The following is a 25000-nucleotide window of genomic DNA, read 5'->3' on the forward strand; positions in this document are numbered from 1 at the left end:
ACACACACACATAGAAACACACACACACACACTCACTCACACTCACACACACACACACACACACACACACACACACACACACACACACACACACACACACAGTGTCATTTTCACTTATGTAACCTTTAACCAGACAGGACAGCTTTGACAGATCTGGTTATGGTTCTTTGTGTTTAATTATAATCAATCAAACAAACAGTGTTTGATAAACAATCCAAACAATTTAACCGCAGACATCAAATCACACGACATGGCAGAGATCGGACGTGTTAAACACAAAGAGGAAGACTTTCTTTTGCTTTCCAATCATTTCTTAACAATACAACAGAAACAACACACACCCTATGATACTGAGAGACAGACAGACAGACAGACAGACAGACAGACAGACAGACAGACAGACAGACAGACAGACAGAATGTCAGTTCTGAACCTCCTTATTATCGTCAGTTGGTTATGAGTTTATAATATTATCAGAAACCGAATAAACAGTTAATTAGTTTGAGATCATGTTCGACTTTTATTCCTGGCCGTTTTTTCCCTGATCAGTGTGGAAGGCGGCGAGCTGTTCGAACGCATCGTAAACGAACAGTACCAGCTGACGGAGCTGGACGCCATCGTGTTCATGCGTCAGATCTGTGAAGGAGTGCAATATCTCCATCAGCAGTACATCCTGCATCTGGACCTGAAGGTGAAACCGTCTGCACTCCATCACACTCAATCACACTTCATACATAAACCATCAAAACAAACCAACACCCCCCCACTCCCACCCCGGTAGAACAGCAGGGACGGGTCAGAGGCACCAGTGTGTAGTAAAGCTGGAAAAATCTCTTATCTCTTATCTGCTTCATCACAAATAGATTCATCGAAACCAAGTCGAATCTATTTTTAGCAGCTGTATTTATATATCAATACAACTGCTACATATTTGCTCCTGTTCCATATGCAGTTGATCACTGGTAGTTCTGTAAGTAATGGCACCCAATAAGTGTTAGTCACGATATTTTTTTCTCCAATACTTACAATTTTTAAAACCTGTATGTAGCTGCATCTGTAACACTCTGGGTTGTAGTTTTATTATCCAAAAATACTCACCGTGTTCAATTAAAAAAAAAATCCCAAATCCAGATCCACTACAAAATTCAGCAGTGAATTATGGACCATTATACTGTAAGCATCATGAATTACGATTACCAGAATTTTTCAGCTTGGTTGCCTCTGCAATGAGGTTAAGACTTGTGCAACACAGACTAACAAAGAGTTTGAAATTTTTGAGATATTCTACTTCTAGTCTCCAACCCCAAAAAATTACATTAAGGTACTTTAGAGCAGTGGTCCCCAACCTTTTTTTTCACCACGGACCGGTCAATGTTTGTTAATTTTACCGCGGCCCGCTGGCGGTGGGTGGTCGTTGGTGGCGACTATACAATAAAATTAAATTAAATAATTTTAATTTAATTTTATTTAAACATGCCTTTTTAATTCACTACAACACTAAATCAATGAGAACCCCGAGCTTGTTTCTTTACAACGAGACGGTTCCATCTGGGGTAATAGGAGACAATGACACCCAAAGTGTGTCGCTTATGTCCAGTTTATTCCGTTGTTTTGTTTCGGTTGCCGTCACTGCAGAAATCCCCGCTTCACACAGATAGCATGTCGGAAATGGCGATAGGGATGTAAGTGCTGTGGTGACAATCTCAGGGTATTCCGCCATGACTTTAATCCAGAACACCGGCAGAGTTTCACCTAAACCCGATATCATGATATTTTGCGCATGCGCATTATCGGTGCGGCTTTAGGTGACGTCTCTCAGCTCCCGGTTAACCTCTCGTCCATGGAAAGTCGCTCAAACCCGAGAGAAATACACCACAGTAAATAAAATGGAAATAATTTAATGTTCCTTGGGCGGCCCGGTACCATTTGGTCCACAGACTGGTACCGGTCTGCGGCCCGGGGGTCGAGGACCACTGCTCGAGAGAAAGCTTTACCTACTATACAGTGGCTCCACACCATTAATTGTGTTTTCATTATTATATAATTCTGATTCTGGTCATGAATAAAGAACCTTATTATGAATACTGGCTATTATACTTATATCGTCCTAGACCTGTGGGAATATATATATATATTTATTTTATTTATAATCTTTTTATTTATATTTATTATGTCGCTTTGTAGAAGCCAACATTCTGTTTTCCGATTTAAGCTTAGACAAATATTTATCAAGAGTAACTCCTCCTTTCGAGCCACATGCACCAAATTCGGATATGTTGTAGACCCTGGTCTGAAGTATGTTGCTATTACCTTTCTAAGCAATCTGAGTACCGATACTTCCGGTACCAGGTCTCAAATTGGCCTTTTTTCCCATAGACTCCAATTATAAACTTTGGAGGTTTATACTGTAACTCATCAAGCTTTTGAACTCTCTATAGCAAACTCGACCAGCTCCTTTAGGGTGATACTCTGAACAAAGGTTTAAATCGGTGTACCGACTGGCCTTTCGCTTGTGATATATGCCCCGCCCTCAATATATGCAAAATCAAAAAACTTTTTACAACATGGACATGTGACATATCAAAACACTCAGAACAACGAGGAGAACTTCCTCACGGGTATTCTGATGACGTCACGTGAAAATAAAAATTAGCACAACATGGGCATGTCATATATCAAAACACTCAGCCCAATGAGGGGAATTACCTCACGTGTATTCTGGCTCGTCTTCACTTGCCTCCAAATGTTTTGGCACCCTAGCTTTCTTTCCACTTGCCTCCAGACGTATCACTTTGCGAATACCTTCTTTGTCAAAGCCAACATCAAAGTGTGTATATATATATTTTTAAACTTATACTTATATTTTCTTTTCCCCACAGCCTGAAAATATACTTTGTGTTAGCAGCACCAGCAACCAAATCAAGATCATCGATTTTGGCCTTGCTAGAAAGTAAGTGAATGGTGTTTTTGTTTCTGGCAGATGTTAGTCAGTTTTCTGTATCAAAGAGGCGCCTTTGATTACGTATATAGTGTTATTTGTGATGGTGTGAAGAGAGAGAAAGCTACTCGGTTGTCTCGTAATTATACTTCTCTGCAGTTCTCTCTCATGCACTGCCTCTGATTCACAAGGCTAGAGCGCCTTTATCATCCGGCCCCCACGTTTGATTTAGCAAACCATCACCGCAATCATGCCTCCACCTACATACTTCTTCACAACAAAGATTGACACGGAGATATCATGCGAAAGATTCACAGGCAACAATTACAATCTGAGATGCATGTTGTGTTTTTCTGCAGTTCTGAGTCACTGGGTTGAGCTGCTTTGCGTAACACAATCGAGTCTTATGAATGCTCTGAATGTGAAAAACGCTGTGTTTTTCTTCTATAGTGTTTGAACATGACGTTCGTCGTGTGTTCACTAATATACTGAGTTTTCTAGAAGATAAATCATTCCAGAGTGTGTTGACTGTGGACTGTCTGATGTGTGTACTCTCTAATTTATTGTTAAATATTCATAAATTCTAGTGTCTCATGTCCCAGTAAGATCCCAGTAAATAGGTGTGTCATGTGCGTATATGAAATACAATATACAGGTGTTTCATGTCTATTTATGGAAACCAATAAATGTCACACCCATATATGGAACTCAGTAATTAGAATTCTCACGCCCATATATGGAACACAGTAATAAGGAGTGTCACGCCCATATATGGAACACGGTAATAAGGAGTGTCATGCCCATGTATGGAACACAGTAATTAGGAGTGTCACGCCCATATATGAAACACAGTAATAAGGAGTGTCACGCCCATATATGGAACACGATAATTAGGAGTGTCAGGTCCATATATGGAACATAATAATTGGAAGTGTCACACCCATATATGGAACACAGAAATAAGGAGTGTCACGCCCATATATGGAACACAATAATTAGGAGTGTCACGCCCATATATGGAACACAGTAATAAGGAGTGTCACGCCCATATATGGAACACAATAATTAGGAATGTCACGCCCATATATGGAACACAGTAATAAGGAGTGTCATGCCCATGTATGGAACACAGTAATTAGGAGTGTCACGCCCATATATGGAACACAGTAATTAGGAGTGTCATGCCCATATATGGAACATAATAATTGGAAGTGTCACACCCATATATGGAACACAGAAATAAGGAGTGTCACGCCCATATATGGAACACAATAATTAGGAGTGTCACGCCCATATATGGAACACAGTAATAAGGAGTGTCATGCCCATATATGGAACATAATAATTAGAAATGTCACACCCATATATGGAACTCAGTAATTAGAAATGTCACACCCATATATGGAACATAATAATTGGAAGTGTCACGCCCATATATGGAACACAGTAATAAGGAGTGTCATGCCCATATATGGAACACAATAATTAGGAGTGCCACGCCCATATATGGAACACAGTAATAAGGAGTGTCATGCCCATATATGGAACACAGTAATAAGGAGTGTCATGCCCATATATGGAACACAATAATTAGGAGTGTCATGCCCATATATGGAACACAGTAATAAGGAGTGTCATGCCCATATATGGAACACAATAATTAGGAGTGTCATGCCCATATATGGAACAAAATAATTAGAAGTGTCATGCCCATATATGGAACACAATAATTAGGAGTGTCATGTCCTTATAGAAAACACTTAATTTCTATATATGGAACCCAGTTTTATCCATGTTTGAAACTTAATAATTGGCGTATCACGTACAGTACATATATAGAACCCAATAAGTAGACACGCCAAGTCCATGTAGCTTCCATTTAGCATGACTGGTCATGCCTTTAAGACAATGATGAACATATGGATGTGTCTTTGGCTCCATATGTGGAAATGAGAGCAGGTTTTATCTGACCTCATAGCCCAATGTTATTTTACACAGAACTATTAAGATACTAACATTTGATTTTTTTCTTGTGATTTGCAGATATCGACCCAGAGAGAAACTGAAGGTAAACTTTGGGACCCCTGAGTTTTTGGCGCCTGAAGTGGTGAATTACGACTTTGTGTCATTCCCTACGGACATGTGGAGCGTCGGCGTCATCACGTACATGCTGTAGGTTCGAATCCAGAGACAAATCCATAATGCTTTCTGTGCCATAAAGCTAAGGCTGACATTTGTTCAAAACATCCGTTAGAAATACTTTTAAAATATAAATTCAATATTTCCAGCAGGCTTATTTCACTATATTTTTTTATTATAGGCACAATGAAAAAAAAACTGAATACATTAAACCTTTTTGAGAATGGCTTTGCTTCTGGAAACTGAATTTTACAACAGAAGAAAAAGCCTATTTGGAACCGAGTATCTGCCTGAACTGAATTTTATATTTCTTGTGCTCTTTCTGACTTTTAATGTCAGCGAGAGATCAAAAAAGAAATGCAAATGCCACGGGAATGAAAGCCAGACATCAGAGCCTCTGGCATGAGTGCATCCACTAATCCTCTAATGAAAGCCTCTGGGCTTGGGGAGATGGCTAAGAGGTCCTGAAAGCACAATATCTACTCAACCCCAATCACAGTCCAACAACAAAGCCCTTCTCACATGGGTCATGGCCCTATACTCACTTGAATATGCACAAAACACAGTGCTTACAATTCCTACAACTGGATTACCAAGGCCAAATGTGGTGTACCGCAGCAGGAAAATATTGAATAATGAGGAACATTTGGCAAACCTTTTGACTCTTTTAAGTAGCTTGAACGCATAATGCAAAGTTTGCCATAAAAACCAAGGTTTCTCAGTGGATTTAGAGTCAGACCTTTTCGACCTTAAAAATGTTTTCTTTATTTTGCACTCAGCCATTCACCCACCTTTCATCTCGTATGACCGTTCTCTCAATTTTCCTAACCTTTTTTTTTTACATCATCCATCTCTCCACCTGTTTATCCATCCATACCTCCTCTAGTGCGTCCATCAATCTAACCGTCCACCAATCTGGCAGCGTTCATCCATCAATTCAACTTACTACTTATCCATTAATTCTGTCATTGAGCTTAAGCATTTATCCATCCATCCATCCATCCATCCATCCATCCTTCTTCTTCTTCTTTCGGCTTTTCCCTTCAGGGGTTGCCACAGCGAATCATCTCTCAACCATCCATCCATCCATCCGTCCATCCTTCTTCTTCTTCTTCTTCTTCTTTCGGCTTTTCCCTTCAGGGGTTGCCACAGCGAATCATCTCTCATCCATCCATCCATCCATCCATCCATCCATCCATCGTTCATCCATCCATACATCCATCCATCGTTCATCCATCCATCAAGAGTCAAGAAGCTTTTATTGTCATTACAACCATATATAGCTGATTGTAGTACACAGTGAAATGAGACAACGTTTCTCCAGGATCAAGGTGCTACATAAAACAAAGACAGGGCTAAGGACATAGTAAGTAGTCTTATAAGTAGTAGTAGTAAGTAGCCACATAAAGTGCAACTGTGCAACCTGGTGCAAACAGTGCAGGACAAGACAAACAAGACAGTGCAGGACAAAATACATTGCAGACATAAAGCTTCAAGACAATACAAAAAATACAAAAAATGCAATACACAAAAGACAATAAACAGCAACAGAAATAAACCGGTGTATATACTGTATGTGAATACTGAATGTTCAAACAATATTTCGTGCAGTAACATTAGAATGAACGCAGTTTCTTAGCAGCAGGTCCTTGGGATAATATATAGAATTGTGCAAAAATCAGCAAATGACTGAAATATCGTATAGTATGTGCGTAATGGCTGAGATATTGTACAATGTGTGCAAAAACAGCTGAAATGTTGGACAGTATGTGCAAAAACAGCAGAAAAGTGTGCAAAACGGCGTGTAAACAGTTTGACGGATTGTAAGCAGCATGTAAACAGTATGATGTGTCAGTGTGTGTGTGTGTTTTGTGAGGGTCTGTGGAGTCCATACAGATGATGCGTGTGTATGTTGTGCTCAGTACAGTACAGTTCAGTTATTGAGAAGTCTGATGGCTTGTGGGAAGAAACTGTTACGCAGTCTGGTCTTTAGGGCCCGAACGCTTCGGTACCTTTTTCCAGACGACAGGAGGGTGAAGAGTGTGTGTGAGGGGTGTGTGGGGTCATCGACAATGCTGTTGGCTTTGCGGATGCAGCGTGTGGTGTAAGTGTCCATGATAGAGGGAAGAGAGACCCCAATGATCTTCTCCGCTGTCCTCACTATCCGCTGCAGGGTCTTGCGATCCAAGATCGTACAGTTCCCAAACCAGACAGTGATGCAGCTGCTCAGGATGCTCTCAATGGTCCCTCTGTAGAACATGGTCAGGATGGGGGGAGGGAGATGTGCCTTTCTCGGCCTTCGTAGGAAGTAGAGACGCTGCTTGGCTTTCTTGATGATGGCTCTGGTGTTGAGTGACCAGGTGAAGTTCTCCGCTAGATGAACACCAAGAAATTTGGTGCTCTTGTCGATCTCTACAGATGATCCGTTCCCGATCCGGACTGACTGAGGTCTCCCAGTCAGGAAGTCCAGGATCCAGTTGCAGAGGGAGGAGTTTAGTCCCAGCAGGCTCAGCTGCCCAATCAGGTGCTGAGGGATGATTGTATTGAATGCTGAACTAAAGTCTATGAACAGCATTCGTACATAAGTGTCTTTATTGTCCAGATGGGTGAGGGCTAAGTGGAGGGCTATGGCAATGGCATCAACTGCATCCATCCTTCCATCCATCCATCCATCCATCCATCTCTCCACCTATCTATTTATCTATCCATCCATCCATTCATCCATCCATCCGTCCATCTCTCCACCTATCTATCCATCTATCCATCCATCCATCCACCCACCTGCTCTATGGTGTGTTATCTTTTATCTTGCCTGACTGTTCTCTCTATTTTTCTAACCTGTTCTCCATCATCCATCCTCCCATCTGTTCATCCACGTATATACCTCCTACATCCTCCAAATCGACAGCATTCATCCTTCAATTTAACTTTTGACTCATCCATTAATTCTAAGCCGTTTTTCTTCAGTTATAACCAACATTTCCTTAAAGTGATCCGTAAGTGTTGTAGACTAGTTCTGGTTCATCTTATCATTTGCAATGAATTAACAGTAATAAAATAAAATAAAATAAAATCATCAAGTGCTGTTTTATTAGCAGCTCTATAACGAGGGTGGAAGCCATTTTGGATAAAGAGAAAGAATCATCTTTAAGCAGCTGAGTGAATCGAGTCTTCCCAAACTTCCCAGACTTTAAATTTCCTGCTCTGAGTAACTCTGACCTTTTATTCTTTAATGTCTTTTTTAGTACGTTGCTGCTTCATGCTACAATTTGTTTCACTCGTTCCTATGATCGAATCAAACGAATCAAAACTTCAAAGAATCGAGTCACTAAAAAGAATCCTATTCTTCATTGCTAACACTAAATAGTGTCGTTCGTGAATCAGGATTAAGAACTGCTGCGATTTTTCAGCCTCTGACTCGAATTTAATGCCGAAGCTCCATTATTAGCCCTGAACAACTTAGAGTAATGTGTTAATTAGCACTAACACCGTGACACCTGCTCGAGAGGCTTTAGCAGGATTTCTTTTCACCTAGAATGTATGTTATGACCTGGTTTTCTGCAACTCTGTGCCTCAGTTTGATTATTCTGTTATCGCTCAACTATTTAAAGGACCAATGGAGGCCTTTTTAGGTGCGTTGTGTATTATTTATTTATTTATTTATTTATTTATTTATTTATTTATTTTTTAATGCATGCATCTAACTTTTAAGCGATGGCCTTATTTTGAAGTGTTATGTAAGGCTCACAGTAACACGTGTGAGGAAGATGACTGTTACCGACGAAGATGACACACCATTAACAAACACTTAGAGCACAGAGCGATCATCCGACGTGACAAAGCGATGTTGCTGCCTATTTCTTTATCCTTCAACTATCCACAATGTAGAGGGATTCTTTTTCTTCTTCCTCTTCTTCTTTTTCTTCTTCCTCTTCTTCTTTTTCTTCTTCTTCTTCTTCTTCTTCTTCTTCTTCTTCTTCTTGCTTTAAGCGAGGGTAGGGGAGTAGGGGCTATAGTTCTTAGATTCTTCTTAGGGAGTAGGTATTAGGGTCATAGTATTACTTGTTATCAGATCTGGTTGCTTATGAGTATCGTCTCGTAGATGAGTGTATTCGGTTATCAGATAGGTAGTAGGTATGTGATGGGTATTATGGATCGAGGAGGGAGTAGAGTGGAGAAAGGATTGATGTGTAGGCGGAGAGTGAGGAAGAGGCAGAAGTTGGGTGAGTATTCATTAATAGTATAATATTTTATTCATATTTCGTCATCGTGTGATGCTTATGCGAATAATAGTATTTTCGTCTTGAGTAGTGAGTATTAGGAGGATGATGAGCATGTTTGAGTGGATGTGTGTAGTTGGGGTATGAAGAGAGGAGGATGGTAGAGGAGGCAAAGTATTTGAGTGTATGATTCTGAGGGAGTATTGAGTGTGGGATGTATATATGGTGTTCTGTAGGTATGACTCTGTTTAGTATTCTTGAGTGATTACTATTCGATGAATGTAGTTATGTATTGATATTGCGCTTATTGCGAGATGCGCTGGGTGTGTATGCGTAGGAGTAGTGCGCACATGAGGAGTAGGCGTGAGTAGTATGATGGTAGGTCGGAGGGATGCGGTATGGTGTGGTTGTGATATATGAGGGTACAGTGTATTAGGTCGGAGGTCGGTGTGTTGCGAGTATATGGAGTTTGTTGATGTCTGTGCGTCCGAGGATTTCTTAGGTGTGAGGAGTAAGGCTGGAGTTGCGTTAGAATAGTAGGTTTAGAGGATGTGGTAGACGGTGTTCGTATTATTTATTCGTATTCTTGTAGTGATTCTGTTTATTCTTATCGATCTTCTTCTTTTTCTTCTTCTCTCTTCTTCTTCTTTTTCTTCTTTCTTCCTTTTCTTTTTCCTCCTCCTCCTCTTCTTCTTCTTCTTCTTCTTCTTCTTCTTCTTCTTCTTCTTCTTCTTCTTCTTCTTCTTAGTATTATTATTATTAACTTTTCTCTTGCTCTCTCATTTAATTTCCTTCTGCTCTTCCATGACAATTCATCCACATGCTGGAAATATTAAGTACATTTAAATAAAAAGCCAACAGAATAGAGTGCACAGTTCTGAAAGCACTTAAGCGTTAAACAAGTTCTTCATTAGCTAATAATTTGGAACAGATCGCCGGCGTGTTAGCAACACATTTATCACCAGGTTGACGAGGTGGTTTGTTCAGTTTTGCCAAATGGTTGTAAAAGAGGCTTTTTATTAATAATCTATCAGACGGTGTATTATATAACAGTCCTAATGTCTCCTTTGTGTGTGTGTGTGTGTGTGTGTGTGTGTGTGTGTGTGTGTGTGTGTGTGTGTGTGTGTTTTCAGTTTAAGTGGCTTGTCACCTTTCCTGGGTGACAACGACGCTGAGACGATGAACAACATCCTTCACGCCAACTGGGACTTTGACGCTGAGGCGTTTGAGAACGTGTCAGAAGAAGCGAAAGACTTCATCTCTAAATTACTCATCCCTGCAAAATGGTACCTATCTGTCCATCCGTCATCCAGCTCTCCTTTTATCTCAAAATCACCAGCCCAGGCATACATACATCCATCCATTCATCCACCCATCCATTTCTCTGTCTGTTTGTTCATCCTTTCACTAACCTTCAATTTTCCATCCATTCTTCCATCCATCCTTTATCTCACATGGATATTTCTCTTTATTTATCTAACCTGTCTGTTTATCATCCATCTTTCCCTCTGTTTATCCGTCTATACATACAGTACGTGTGTCCAGCAATTTATTTACCCATCCACCAATTCAGAAACTTTCATACATACATTCAAACTCCTGCTCATCCATTAATTATTCCATCCATCCATCCATCCATCCATCCATGCAGAACATTAGGTATTTTTTAAACATCTTGTCATTTATTCATTCATTCATCATGGGCCATCGAGGCAGGATACACCCTGGACGGAGTGCCAACCCATCACAGGGCACACACACACTCTCATTCACTCACACACTCACACACTACAGACAATTTTCCAGAGATGGACCGGGTGAGGAAACCGGAGTACCCGGAGGAAACCCCCGAGGCACGGGGAGAACATGCAAACTCCACACACACAAGGAGGCGGAGGCGGGAATCAAACCCCCAACCCTGGAGGTGTGAGACGAACATGCTAACCACTAAGCCACCACCCCCCACCCCCGTCATTTATTTAAGTTTTTTTAATTTGGTATAAAGATATAAAGCATATTAAACACTTTATTACTGTAGTTATAATATTGAATTTAAAATGACAGAAACATCAAGGACTTTAATATGGAAGTTTAAAGTAGCTTTTTAAGGAACGATCGATCCACTTAACGTCTCGCTTTAATATTTTTGGATTTTTGGAGTAACAGGATGTAAAGACTGGCTGCTCTTTCATCCCCACATTGCCTCTCTTTGGAACTGAGCGTTTAACTCGGCAAAAACATCCGGATACGTTCATCAAAAGGCTGAAATTATCAGCATAGATGAGGCCGAGCTGTAAGGCAGAGGCTTTGCTGGTGCCACGAGAGCGTCACTGCTCATCTGGCGTGAGACAATAGACGCCTGGCTCAGCAGGGGCCAGCGAGGGCCTGCTAATGATCCTCTACAGCTCTGTGACAGGGTGCACTTAGTGACGCAACACACGCCTACATTTAACATTCTTCACATTCGCACCCTCTCTCTCCGGTGACTAAAAACATACACGCAGATGGGCGGCCCTTCAGCGCAACGTGCCTGAGAAAATGCCTTTCTGATTGTGCACAAGTGTTGTGTAATTGCTGTGTTTTGTCTGACAAAATGGCTTTTGTATAACAGACAGTCAAAAATCGTTTCCACCGCCATCGTCGCGTAGAAGGCCACGTGATTCGCCGTTACCCGAGAAGAGATTCGGCTATTCGAAAGGCGCGTATGACGGGTCAAAGGTCATGAAATAAGTAGGTATCAAGGAGTAATTATAGTGTACGGGTGATAAAGTAGTCATCTGCATGGATGGGGGAAAAAAAGAAAGTCTATCATGTTCATGCACACACACACACACACACACACACACACACACACACACACACACACACACACACACACACACACACATACACACACACACACACACATATTTGTATTAGAAGCCTTGTAAGGACCTGATGCTTACAAAAACTTAAATTTATAGATTTTTATTGATGGGATAAATGGACGGATGAGTAGATCGACGGATGGATGCACCAAATGATGTATAGCTGAATAAACTGATAATTGGACAGATGGATGAACATTTGGTCCCCACCAAGATATGAAAACGTGAACAGACACTCACAGTGATATGTTCAGTAGTGTGATTTATAACACATATATTTTAATGGATTTTTCACCCTCACACACACACACACACACACACACACACACACACACACACACACACACACTCTTGCTTTCTCTCACACCAGTGTGTTTCAGGTTAACAGGTCACGCATGCTTTTAGCTAATGACCGCTAATGGCTCATCGTCCACAGTCAGCAGCTCGGGTGGATTCACAAATACCACACGGCTAATTAAGCCGAGCTGCCAATCAAATGACAATTAACATCATTTAATTGTCACCAATGTATGAAAACCTTCCGATGGCCTGGTGGTCTAATTAGTGCTGGTACATTTTTAACACCCTCAATGTATGCTTTATATTTCTAAAATATTATGTAGAAGTCACACACACACACACACACACACACACACACACACACACACACACACACGAGAGTCTGCTGCTAAAGGAAATAAACACAGAAAGATTATTATTCCTGATTTACATCACACCCTTAAGGGTTTTACAATAATTCATCCAATAATAATTTCCTCGAATACTCGATCAGAAAGTCCTACTGGAAATAAAAATACACTAATTAGATTTTTTTGTCGTATATATTTATAAGTTCGTCGAGAAGATTTAGGTACAGATTTAAAGATTTCAGTTTGGACTCAGAATTAGATGAGCGGTCTCATGCAGGTTGACACTGGATTTGTGGATTTGGATTTTTTATTTTTTTTTATCTGTTTCACAATAAATATCTTTATCGTTTCACGAGCCTAAGTATCGGTTTTTTAAACCAGGCATCCAAAGAGTTACGATTTTGTTTAAGATCATTTTTTCTCGCAGATGTTACTCCATGAGGGCACGGTGGCTTAGTGGTTAGCAGGTTCGCCTCACACCTCCAGGGTCGGGGGTTCGATTCCCATCTCAGCCTTGTGTGTGTGGAGTTTGCATGTTCTCCCCGTGCCTCGGGGGTTTCCTCCGCGTACTCCGGTTTCCTCCCCCGGTCCAAAGACATGCATGGTAGGTTGATTGGCATCTCTGGAAAATTGTCCGTAGTGTGTGTGTGTGTGTGAGTGAATGAGAGTGTGTGTGTGCCTTGTGATGGGTTGGCACTCCGTCCAGGGTGTATCCTGCCTCGATGCCCGATGATGCCTGAGATAGGCACAGGCTCCCCGTGACCCGAGAAGTTCGGATAAAGCGGTAGAAAATGAATGAATGAATGTTACTCCATGCTATACGTCAACATTCAGGGTCGTATCTGATTTCACAGCAGTCTGGAGAGAGAACCTGAGATACCGTATCAACACATCGTCGTTCGTTTCTTTATGATTAAAAACATAACATAAATTTATTTCGATCCCAGTGTGCTGGTAAAAGGGTAAATATTGCACAGGGTTTTTATCTCAGCAGATTATTACAGTAAGATAAACAGCTCTGTATGCTCTTAGTGTCCCCAATGACTTAAAAGTATTGGCACCCCTTGTCCCTGCCTTTGAAAATGCTCGTTTATTGCAGTCTATTATATGCAAACAGAAGGTCAGGGCCTTCTGACGTGTCTACTGGGAATATTATAATATTACCTCCTTAAAAGCTTAATGACGTTGGATAGAAAGGCAGTGATGATCGAATGGGTTGGTGATGAACCACCTTTAATTAAAGATGGGTCGATTTTGATTAAAAGAAGGTTACCTGTGGAAAAGCTGGGATGTGTATTAAAGGGTACATTTATTCTTGAAAATTTGTACAAATCCAATACAATGGTCTTGTCATAGACCGTTTTACTGAGGAACCTTTGAATGACTCTGTTATTGTAATCTGTTTGTGTTCCCAATGATTATTACAGAAAAAACAACCGCATTAGCGTTATAGCAGCTTGTCTGTCTGTCTGTGTCTCTGTCTGTCTGTGTCTCTGTCTGTCTGTGTCTCTGTCTGTCTGTGTGTGTCTCTGTCTGTCTGTGTGTGTCTCTGTCTGTCTGTCTGTGTCTCTGTCTGTCTGTCTGTCTGTGTCTCTGTCTGTCTGTGTGTGTCTCTGTATGTCTGTCTGTGTCTCTGTCAGTCTGTCCGTGTCTCTGCCTGTCTGTCCGTGTGTCTGTCAGTCTGTCTGTGTCTCTGCCTGTCTGTCTGTGTCTCTGTCAGTCTGTCTGTGTCTCTGCCTGTCTGTCTGTGTCTCTGCCTGTCTGTCTGTGTCTCTGCCTGTCAGTCTGTGTCTCTGTCAGTGTGTGTCTCTGTCAGTCTGTCTGTGTCTCTGTCTGTCTGTGTGTGTCTCTGTATGTCTGTCTGTGTCTCTGTCAGTGTGTGTCTCTGTCAGTCTGTGTCTCTGTCAGTCTGTCTGTGTCTCTGCCTGTCTGTCTGTGTCTCTGTCTTTCTGTCTGTGTGCCTGTGTGTCTGTGTGTGTCTCTGTCTGTCTGTCTGTCATGTTTTGGGTACGAAGACAGTTTAGCAGCTTTTACCTGCAGTTTACCTGCAGCTCAGCAACAAGACCTCGATCTGTCCAAACCCCTGTTCACTACAGCTGCTCTGTTCTCTCTGTTCTCTCTGTTCTCTCTGTTCTCTCTCTCTCTGTTCTCTCTCTCTAAAAAAAAAAATTATGAATTGCACACATTTTTAGTTTCCTGTGACCGTGCTGTTACTATGGATACAATAACATACAGCGTGAGCACCAGCATGTTCATATATTCCTGTGATTCCCAGTTGCGATACCGTTATGGCTATTAGTATAGTAAATGATTGAAACCCTTCTGACCAATCAGGATCCAGAATTTAACAGCACTTGTGTTTGTGTACATTAGAAACTTCAGAGAGGTGATACTGTTAAGGTATATCATTGTGTGTGTGTGTGTGTGTGTGTGTGTGTGTGTGTGTGTGTGTGTGGTGTGTGTGTGTGTGTGTGTGTACGGCAGCAGTCGACTGAGTGCCTCAGGCTGTATGAAACACAGCTGGCTGAATAATCTGGAGGAGAAAGCGAAGAGACACAGAGTCCGTCTCAAATCCCAGATGAGACTACAGCGTTACCTAGCAGCTCATCGCCAGTGGAAGGTACGCAACACTACACAAAATGACGCGTGTGGCTGTGGGATTAAAACCGCTAGAATGGTGCGAAAGTTCTGCGAGAATGATGCGTTGAAAACCGATCTTAGAACATTAAAAAAAAAAAGAAATACACACACGCACACAGACAGCTAACATTGTCCACTCATTGTCCAATCTCACCAGATTATTACAGGAAGATAATCTGCTCTTCTATATGCTCTGTGTCCCTAACGGCTTAAAAGTATTGGCACCCCCTTCCCCTGCCTTTTTTGCGACCGCTTGTTTATTGCAGATTTTTGCAGTCTATCAGTAATGCGAGCAGAAGTCCATTTCCATTCCAACTGGCAGATTGAGAATCGCAGTTTGGTGGTAAAAGGGTTCCTTTATTAAAGTCTGTCAGTGTTTCAGTCGAATAAATTCAGTCAAATCGTTCCCAGTTTGATTAAGGTGTCTGGGGTAAGATGAGATTATTAATAATAATAATAATAATAATAATAATAATAATAATAATCTTTAATTCTTCTCAAATGCTCCATAAATCGAGTTTAAGGTGAAAGAGCTCAAAGCTCCACATCTCGTTCTGTGACTCCAGGGTTTCTGGGTAATAATTCTCATTTATAAATAAAGTAAGTCGTGGCCTAATGGTTAGAGAGTCTGACTCCTAACCCTAAGGTTGTGGGTTCGAGTCTCGGGCCGGCAATACCACGACTGAGGTGCCCTTGAGCAAGGCACCGAACCCCCGACTGCACCCCGGGTGCCCCAGCAGAAATGGCTGCCCCCTGTTCCGGGTGTATGTTCAGGGTGTGTGTGTGTGTGTGTGTGTGTGTGTGTGTGTGTGTGCACTTTGGATGGGTTAAACGCAGAGAACAAATTGAGTATGGGTCAGTGTACTTAGCCGTATGTCAAAATCTGCTGCACGTGTGTCACCTCCTCATCAATCCTTCTTACAGAAGCACTTCTACGCGGTGACGGCGGCCAACCGGCTCAAGAGGTTCCAGCAGAGCAGATCCATGAGCACGTCCTGATTCTTACAGACGTACAGGACCGAGGAGGGGAAGACGGACATTCCTTTCTTCTTCACACTCAGCTCGACTTCACCGAGCTCCAGCACGTGTGCGAAGACGTCGGGGTTTATTTCGTTTAATTTATTTTATTCTAGTCAGACAAAGAAACAGCAGCCGATTAAGAACGACATTTTGTTGTAGTGAATATTCCTACGCTCACTTTATGACGTACGTATCGTTTGATTTTCTGTTATAAGCCACAAACACCACAGATTTCTCTGCCCTGAGCATGAAGATGCTGCTGTACTGAACACACACTCGCATGGAAAACTCTTCCTCCCTTCTGTGAAGGTGTCTTGTTTTTTTTTCTTTGCATTATATTCAAAATTAGCCTCTTTTTTTTTTCTTGTGGTGGATTGAAACTCATTTACCAGCCAAGATGTTTTTTTTTTCTCCTCGCCTCTTGTGATACACTCGTTCTGTTATGCAATAAACTCATGTAGATGCTTCTGGCACTTGCAGTTGCTGAGATTTTTTATTTTTTTTCCTGGAGAAGTTTCTCTCCCACGCAGATGAAGCCAACGTCAGCTTTCATAATAAAACACGATCCCAAAAGACGCCAGATTTAGTGCCACATTCAGCATTTTATCCTCAATGCTCCCTGGAGTACACGTTCAATGTGAAGCCTGCATGTGCTTTATTTTTTTAGAGCTTAGATCTTGCTTTTGCTCACTTCCTAAACTTAGACACTCAAATATTCCATATTGAATAATAAAACAATGTCTTTATACAATATACAAGGCATAAAAACAAACACCCTTTAATACATTACGAGTACGCAAATGAACCCCATCTACACATTACTCCTACTTCACTGCACAGCACCACTGCAAGGTCAGACAGAGACAGACAGACCTGCACACACAGGCAGACAGGCCCACCTGCACACACTGACTGACAGACAGACAGGCCCACCCACACAGACAGACAGGCCCACCTGCACAGACAGACAGGCCCACCTGCACACACTGACTGACAGGCCCACCTGCACACACTGACTGACAGGCCCACCTGCACACACTGACTGACAGACAGACAGGCCCACCCGCACACACTGACTGACAGGCCCACCTGCACACACTGACTGACAGACAGACAGGCCCACCCACACAGACAGACAGGCCCACCTGCACAGACAGACAGGCCCACCTGCACACACTGACTGACAGGCCCACCTGCACACACTGACTGACAGGCCCACCTGCACACACTGACTGACAGGCCCACCTGCACACACTGACTGACAGACAGACAGGCCCACCCGCACACACAGACAGACAGGCCCACCCGCACACACTGACTGACAGGCCCACCTGCACACACTGACTGACAGACAGACAGGCCCACCCACACAGACAGACAGGCCCACCCGCACACACTGACTGACAGGCAGACAGGCCCACACAGACAGACAGGCCCACCCACACAGACAGACAGGCCCACCTGCACACACTGACTGACTGACTGACAGGCCTACCCGCACACACTGACTGACTGACTGACTGACTGACTGACAGGCCCACCCACACAGACAGACTGACTGACAGGCCCACCCACACAGACAGACAGGCCCACCCACACAGACTGACTGACAGACAGACAGGCCCACCCACACAGACTGACTGACAGGCCCACCCACACAGACTGACTGACAGGCCCACCCACACAGACTGACTGACAGGCCCACCCACACAGACTGACTGACAGGCCCACCCACACAGACTGACTGACAGGCCCACCCCACAGACTGACTGACAGGCCCACCCACACAGACTGACTGACAGGCCACCCACACAGACTGACTGACAGGCCCACCCACACAGACTGACTGACAGGCCCACCCACACAGACTGACTGACAGGCCCACCCACACAGACTGACTGACAGGCCCACCCACACAGACTGACTGACAGGCCCACCCACACAGACTGACTGACAGGCCCACCCACACAGACTGACTGACAGGCCCACCCACACAGACTGACTGACAGGCCCACCCACACAGACTGACTGACAGGCCCACCCACACAGACTGACTGACAGGCCCACCCACACAGACTGACTGACAGGCCCACCCACACAGACTGACTGACAGACAGACAGGCCCACCCACACAGACTGACTGACAGACAGACAGGCCCACCCACACTGACAGACAGACAGGCCCACCCACACAGACAGACAGACAGGCCCACCCACACAGACAGACTGACAGACAGACAGGCCCACCCACACAGACTGACTGACAGACAGACAGGCCCACCCACACAGACTGACTGACAGACAGACAGGCCCACCCACACAGACAGACAGACACACCTGCACACACTGACTGACAGTCAGACAGACAGGCCCACCCACAAAGACAGGCCCACCTACACAGAAAGACAGACAGACGTACGCAGAGACAGTTTGATCATTTAATTTTATTAAAACAGTAGTACAGATTGTGTTGGACACACCCACAAACACCCACGTACACACACACACATGAAGACAAGCACTCACACACGCTTCTTCACACTGCCCGAGACACTTGATGTGAACGAGTCACAGGTAATGAGGGGGTTGATTAAAAAGCACCTGAGACTACACACGAACAATGAGCATCATCAAACCACTCGAACGCAGCGGAATATAAACCAGCGCTCGGCTTCAGTCCTCATTCACATCATCGTGTTCAAAACACGTCTGTCAACGCAATCAAGTGAAATAATACAGGAGAGGGAATATCTGTACACACTGATCAATTTCACCTGCGCGCGCACACACACACACACGATCATGTGGGAAGATAAATAAATTCAAAAAAAGAAGAGAGCAATGTTAAAGAAGAAAACTAAAAACATGACAAATAATTAAATTAAATTAAATAAATCAGCAGGTGTAGCCATCACTCTCTGTCGCTCTTGGCTTTGAGAGCATTTTCCAGGATTTTTCTTTTCCACTCCTCGTAATTTTGTTTCGTTTCTTCCTCACACTCGTCTTCCCTCAGTGCCTGTTCCCGCTGTTGCTTAGGAGACGTTGGCAAGCCATCATCTGACAGAGAGAGAGAGAGAGAGAGAGGGAGAGAGAGGAGAGCGAGACATGTGGAGAGAGAGAGAGAGAGAGAGGAGAGCGAGACATTTGGAGAGAGGGAGGGAGAGACATGTGGACAGAGGAGGGCGACATGTGGAGAGAGAGGAGAGCGAGACATGTGGACAGAGGAGGGCGACATGTGGAGAGAGAGAGGAGAGCGAGACATGTGGAGAGAGGGAGGGAGAGACATGTGGAGAGAGAGAGAGAGGAGAGCAAGACATGTGGAGAGAGGGAGGGAGAGACATGTGGAGAGAGAGAGAGAGACATGTGGACAGAGGGAGGGAGAGACATGTGGAGAGAGAGAAAGAGGGAGGGAGAAAGAGTTTTGTTAAAATTTCAGTAAGGAATCATTTATTCCAAATTGTATAAAGCCTCTCAAACTGTATAACGGTGAACGTTTCTTTATATGCAGATTTCTGACTTATTTCCCCTTAACTAAAAAGAAACCCTCATACAAGTGCATGTGAGAGAGAGAGAGAGAGAGAGAGAGAGAGAGAGAGAGAGAGAGAGAATATGTGAATAACAGAGTGAATAGGTGAGTGAGTGAATGAGAGAGGGGGGGAGGGAAGGAGAGGGTGAGGCAAAGAATTGACAAGTGACCATGAAGAAAAGAAAGAGGAGAAATGACTAATAACATTTTGGTCAAAGCTTTTTCTACATTAAATAAGGAGACTAAACACCTTCGCCTTGTGTTTGTAATGAGTTTCAGGACTATTACAGAGATCGTGAACTACTGACACTAATACGAGCCCACTGAAGTATTACTGAGACATTCCTCTAACGTAGGATCGGATAAGAAAGAGCCAGACTGTCATTTATTATTTCTCACCCTCTTCTGCTTCCTGCGGCGTCTCGGTGAGATTCTTCTGTCTCTTCTGTGCTGATTTGATCTTTCCCTTCATGGAAGATGTGTCACCTGAGACAGAGATAGACAGAAAGCGAGACACGACGATAAAGAGCGAGACAGAGAGCGAGACACAAAGCGAGATACGACGATAAAGAGCGAGACAGAGAGCGAGACACAAAGCGAGATACGACGATAAAGAGCGAGACACAGAGGGCGAGACACAGAAAGCGAGACAACGATAAAGGGCGAGACACAGAGGGCGAGACACAGAGGGCGAGACACAGAGGGCGAGACACAGAGGGCGAGACACAGAGGGCGAGACACAGAGGGCGAGACACAGAGGGCGAGACACAGAGGGCGAGACACAGAAAGCAAGATACAACGATAAAGGGCGAGACACAGAGAGCGAGACACAACGATAAAGGGCGAGACACAGAGGGCGAGACACAGAGGGCGAGACACAGAGGGCGAGACACAGAGGGCGAGACACAGAGGGCGAGACACAGAGGGCGAGACACAGAGGGCGAGACACAACGATAAATGGCGAGACACAGAGGGCGAGACACAGAAAGCAAGATACAACGATAAAGGGCGAGACACAGAGAGCGAGACACAACGATAAAGGGCGAGACACAGAGGGCGAGACACAGAGGGCGAGACACAGAGGGCGAGACACAGAGGGCGAGACACAGAGGGCGAGACACAGAGGGCGAGACACAGAGGGCGAGACACAGAGGGCGAGACACAGAGGGCGAGAGCGAGACACAGAAGAGAAACAGTAAGAGAGAAACAGAGTGAAAAAATAGACTAGTATAAATGTTGTCGTCCCCCCTGAATATCAGTTGTGGCTTTAAACAGAATTCCCATGCAACGATAAACAGATTAAAAAAAGTCTGTGGCATCATTCCATCATTTAAAATAAATAAATAAATAAATATCTCTTTAAATCCAACCCCAACAAATTAAAAAATAAATTCCAACAGTTCATAAAAGTCGAGGATGTCTGATGACGCATCTCGGATGACGGCAACGCGTAAAAGTTTATTTCTCTATATTTATTTCAGACGTTCCGCACACACATCCGACAGGCGACGGATTTACTTAAAAAAAAAGAAAACAGCGACTCACTGCAGATCTCTTGGCCGAACTTCAGAAGCTGAACACACAGCCTGTCGAACACGGCCTTCTTGGTGCCGGAGGACGACGCCAGCTTCTTATCCACTCTGATTTTCATGCACCTTCAAAGTAAACGTCAGACACGGTGTTAGTGCTTTGGTACAAATCCGACCGTGGAGCCGGGGCAGAATTAAACCTACTGAGGTATTATGGGATGTCGAAATAAACAGTAACATCCTCGCATGTTAGACGGAGCAGAGCAGAGTAAAAACTAGATCTGATGATTATAATATCAGCATCGTTTAAGGGTTTCATCCAGGAGCTAAACCAGGAAAGATGGAGGCTCGGTTATGTGTGAGGAACATCATGAGCTCACACCGTTCTAGGAAAATAATCCATGTGATCGTGTGCGCGCGTTAAAGCCTGAAATGAAACTATACCACCGATTACACTGCACTTTTTAACTATTTGTCATTACATTATTTTTACACATTGCTCTACTCTAGAGCTTATTACATGGAGTGAAAGGACCTAAGGGAGAACAGGAGCAGTGTGTTGTGCAGTACTGACTTGCAGGCAGTGAACAGAGCAGCTGTAGTGAACAGGGGTTTGGACAGATCGAGGTCTTGTTGCTGAGCTGCAGGTAAACTGTCTTCGTACCTAAAACATGACCACACACACACACACACACACACACACACACACAAGCAGTAGTAGTTAGTATTCTTTAATCCTCATTACTGCACAATCCTCACAGCGAGTCTCAGAACATATTCAGATTTGATGATTATTACAGAGAAGCTGTTTATTCTGATTACCGTTGAAGGATCTGAGCCGCCGCCTTCACCGCCTCCATGCAGCCGTACTGCACCGCCAGATCCCCGAGCCCCAGACTGCTTTGCAGCCCCAGCATGCACTCCATGGCCTTCAGGCTGCTCTGATATGCTTTCTTAGTCAATCCTGACAGCTTGACGACATACTCCTGCTCAGACACACAAGCATATAAAGAAAACTAACTCAGACATGGATGAAATGAAGGCTTGGTTAAAATCTGGAGCTCAAAGGAAGCTCGTGTGAACGCTAGCGTGCTTATGGGTCGAGACGGGAGTGAATCTCCGTGGTTTTTTCTGGGGGGGGGGGGGGTCACCTTCTCCACTACACCGTCACCTTCTCCACTACACCGTCACCTTCTCCACTACACCGTCACGTTTAAAGAGCTAAAAACATCCTGTCAAAGCTCAGACTAATTATTCACATTTTAAATAAAAGATTAAATGCTATTTTGGTTTTCACTGCGTCCTCCATTTTGTCATGACTTGAGCCGGTCGTGACAAAAGTAGCGGCTCGTCCGTTCTTACAGTTTGAGTATTTTTGTATACGACTTTAATTCGTTGTAAATTCCGTTGATATCGGTTATTCGTTGAAACGTTAGCTTTGGAGGGCTGCAGTGAATTTGGTATGTCGCTTACTTTTGTTTTATAAACATTTGTGCGGTATTGAATTTGGTAGGTAAGCGGTTTCGATACGTTTACCGGCTAATAATTTTGGACTGCTTTTCCCTGGTTAGGAAAAGATGGCACCCTTACCCGGATGCTCTGTTTGTTATTTTAGTTTGTTTTTTTTTGTTTTTTTGTATGGTGAAAGCGGTTGGAGCAATAGCTCGGGAACACGTCCGTGTTTTGTAATGGCAACTAGTCAATTGGTTGTTGTTGTTGTGAACCCTGGTTTATAGTGTGTAAATACCCACCGCAAGTACCTATATGAAGACTAGGGTTCAGTTTAGTTAGTTTATGGTTTAGTTAGGGCAGGGGTCGGCAACCTTAAACACTCAAAGAGCCATTTTGGACCCGTTTCCCACAGAAAAAAAAACACAGGGAGCCACAAAACCCATTTGACATCTAAAATGAAGATAACACCGCATATATCGTTTTTTACCTTTATGAAAAGTATAGAAAAAACTGTAGTGTGAAATCAATGAACCACTACCGAGTTAACGAAGTTTTATTTCTGCAGGCAAACAAAAATATTTTGAACAGTTTGAACTAACCTTAAGTAAAAAGACGCTGGGTTGAAGGTTACTGTCAAATAAAATGTTCAATGTATAATTGAGTCCTCTTCGGCTCTGAAATTTTGAAGATAGGCAAGCGTAATATCTCACACACACACACACACACACACACACCCCCGCAACCCCAATTTTTTTCATTGGTTGTTGGGTTAAATCTTTCCCAGATATTGCTATTTTCTGATTGGCTATTGTGTAGCCTCTTTTTTGATTGGCTGATAAGTGTCAGGCTTGACTAATTTCCTGCGCGGTTCCAGACAGCGGTGTGGACTGATACATTTTGGGCGTTGCAGCTTATTAAATATATGATAAATAGTCAAAAAGTTTTTCTGCATGAGAAATACGATGTGTGGCGGGAGAGCGTGAGAAAAGACCCAAATGCGTGACTGTCACTCTCAATGTGTGACACCTGACAGCCCTGCATGACATTTTTTTTAAACTAACTAACTAACTGAAATAAAATACATTTAAATTAAATTTTTATTTTCCAAATCTACAGGGAGCCGCAGCAGAGGGATGGAAGAGCCACTTGCGGCCCCGGAGCCGCGGGTTGCCGACCCCTGAGTTAGGGGGAACTGCACTTCAATATTGTTACCCATGTATTATCTTGTTTTGTTATGGCTTCTGTCGAGGAGTTTATTAAAACTCTGTCAGATGATCTTTTGGATGTCTTTTCTAAAGACCAACTTTTGGAATTCGCAAATCATTATGCAACTGGATTTGTAAAGTTTGTAGCGACAAACTTTGATGTCGGCTTTGACGCAAGTATTCGCAAAGGCCGGTGCTTTTTGGAGGCGAGTGGACATAAGGGTCAGTGTTACTTTTGGAGGCAAGTGGACAGAAAGATCGTGAAAGCTACTGGACCACTAGGGTGCCAATACTTTGAGGCGAGCAGACATGAGCATGCGACGTGATCCGAATACCCGTGAGGCAGTTCCTTTTCATTGTGCTGAGTGTTTTGATACGTCACATGTCCATGTTGTGCAAATTTTTAATTTGTAACGTCACGTGACGTGACAAATACGTGAGGCTGTTCCCCTCATTGTGCTGAGTGTTTTGATTTGTCACATTCGTAGGAAAATTTTTGAGGTTGGTCAAATGGCAAAAGCGCATTCCGAATGAAGCTCTGCTTTGATCGTCGTGCAGAAGTCCGTTCGTTTCAACAAGGTGATCAAGTACTGGCATTGTTGCCTTTTCAGGCTAAATTTGCTGGGCCTTACACCGTTGCTCGTCAAATATCAGATCTTTAATTATTTGATCGAATCCCCAGATCGAAATAAGAACCAGAGTGTGTCACAAACTTGCTAAAACCCTATTATGCATGTGATTAGATCGCTTTGTTGCAGCCGTTGTGACTGTAAATCTATTAAAGTGCGAGTCTGCAAAAGCCACCGTTAGTTAC

At 43.3% G+C, this 25000-nt stretch overlaps 2 protein-coding genes across 4 annotated transcripts in view; one reads left to right on the forward strand and one right to left on the reverse strand.

Moving 5' to 3' along the window:
* The window catches only part of mylk3 (myosin light chain kinase 3), a 48494-nt gene extending 31547 nt beyond the window's left edge, over positions 1-16947 (forward strand). Inside the window, exons 8-13 of the mRNA XM_047801027.1 lie at positions 550-691; positions 2880-2950; positions 4982-5110; positions 10431-10583; positions 15299-15434; positions 16379-16947. Coding sequence (XP_047656983.1) covers positions 550-691; positions 2880-2950; positions 4982-5110; positions 10431-10583; positions 15299-15434; positions 16379-16453 — 706 coding nt within the window. The 3' untranslated portion in view covers positions 16454-16947. The remainder of the gene's footprint in view (positions 1-549; positions 692-2879; positions 2951-4981; positions 5111-10430; positions 10584-15298; positions 15435-16378) is intronic.
* Positions 16948-18900: 1953 nt separating this feature from the next.
* The window catches only part of orc6 (origin recognition complex, subunit 6), an 8587-nt gene continuing 2487 nt past the window's right edge, over positions 18901-25000 (reverse strand). For all 3 annotated transcript variants that reach the window (XM_027174211.2, XM_047812967.1, XM_027174212.2), the window contains exons 3-7: positions 22352-22515; positions 22104-22193; positions 21546-21655; positions 20400-20486; positions 18901-19531 (exon numbers count right to left, since the gene is read on the reverse strand). In XM_027174211.2, coding sequence (XP_027030012.1) covers positions 19386-19531; positions 20400-20486; positions 21546-21655; positions 22104-22193; positions 22352-22515 — 597 coding nt within the window. In that variant the 3' untranslated portion in view covers positions 18901-19385. The remainder of the gene's footprint in view (positions 19532-20399; positions 20487-21545; positions 21656-22103; positions 22194-22351; positions 22516-25000) is intronic.

The sequence above is a fragment of the Tachysurus fulvidraco genome, chromosome 1 (assembly GCF_022655615.1).
Source record: "Tachysurus fulvidraco isolate hzauxx_2018 chromosome 1, HZAU_PFXX_2.0, whole genome shotgun sequence".
Taxonomy (NCBI): domain Eukaryota; kingdom Metazoa; phylum Chordata; class Actinopteri; order Siluriformes; family Bagridae; genus Tachysurus; species Tachysurus fulvidraco.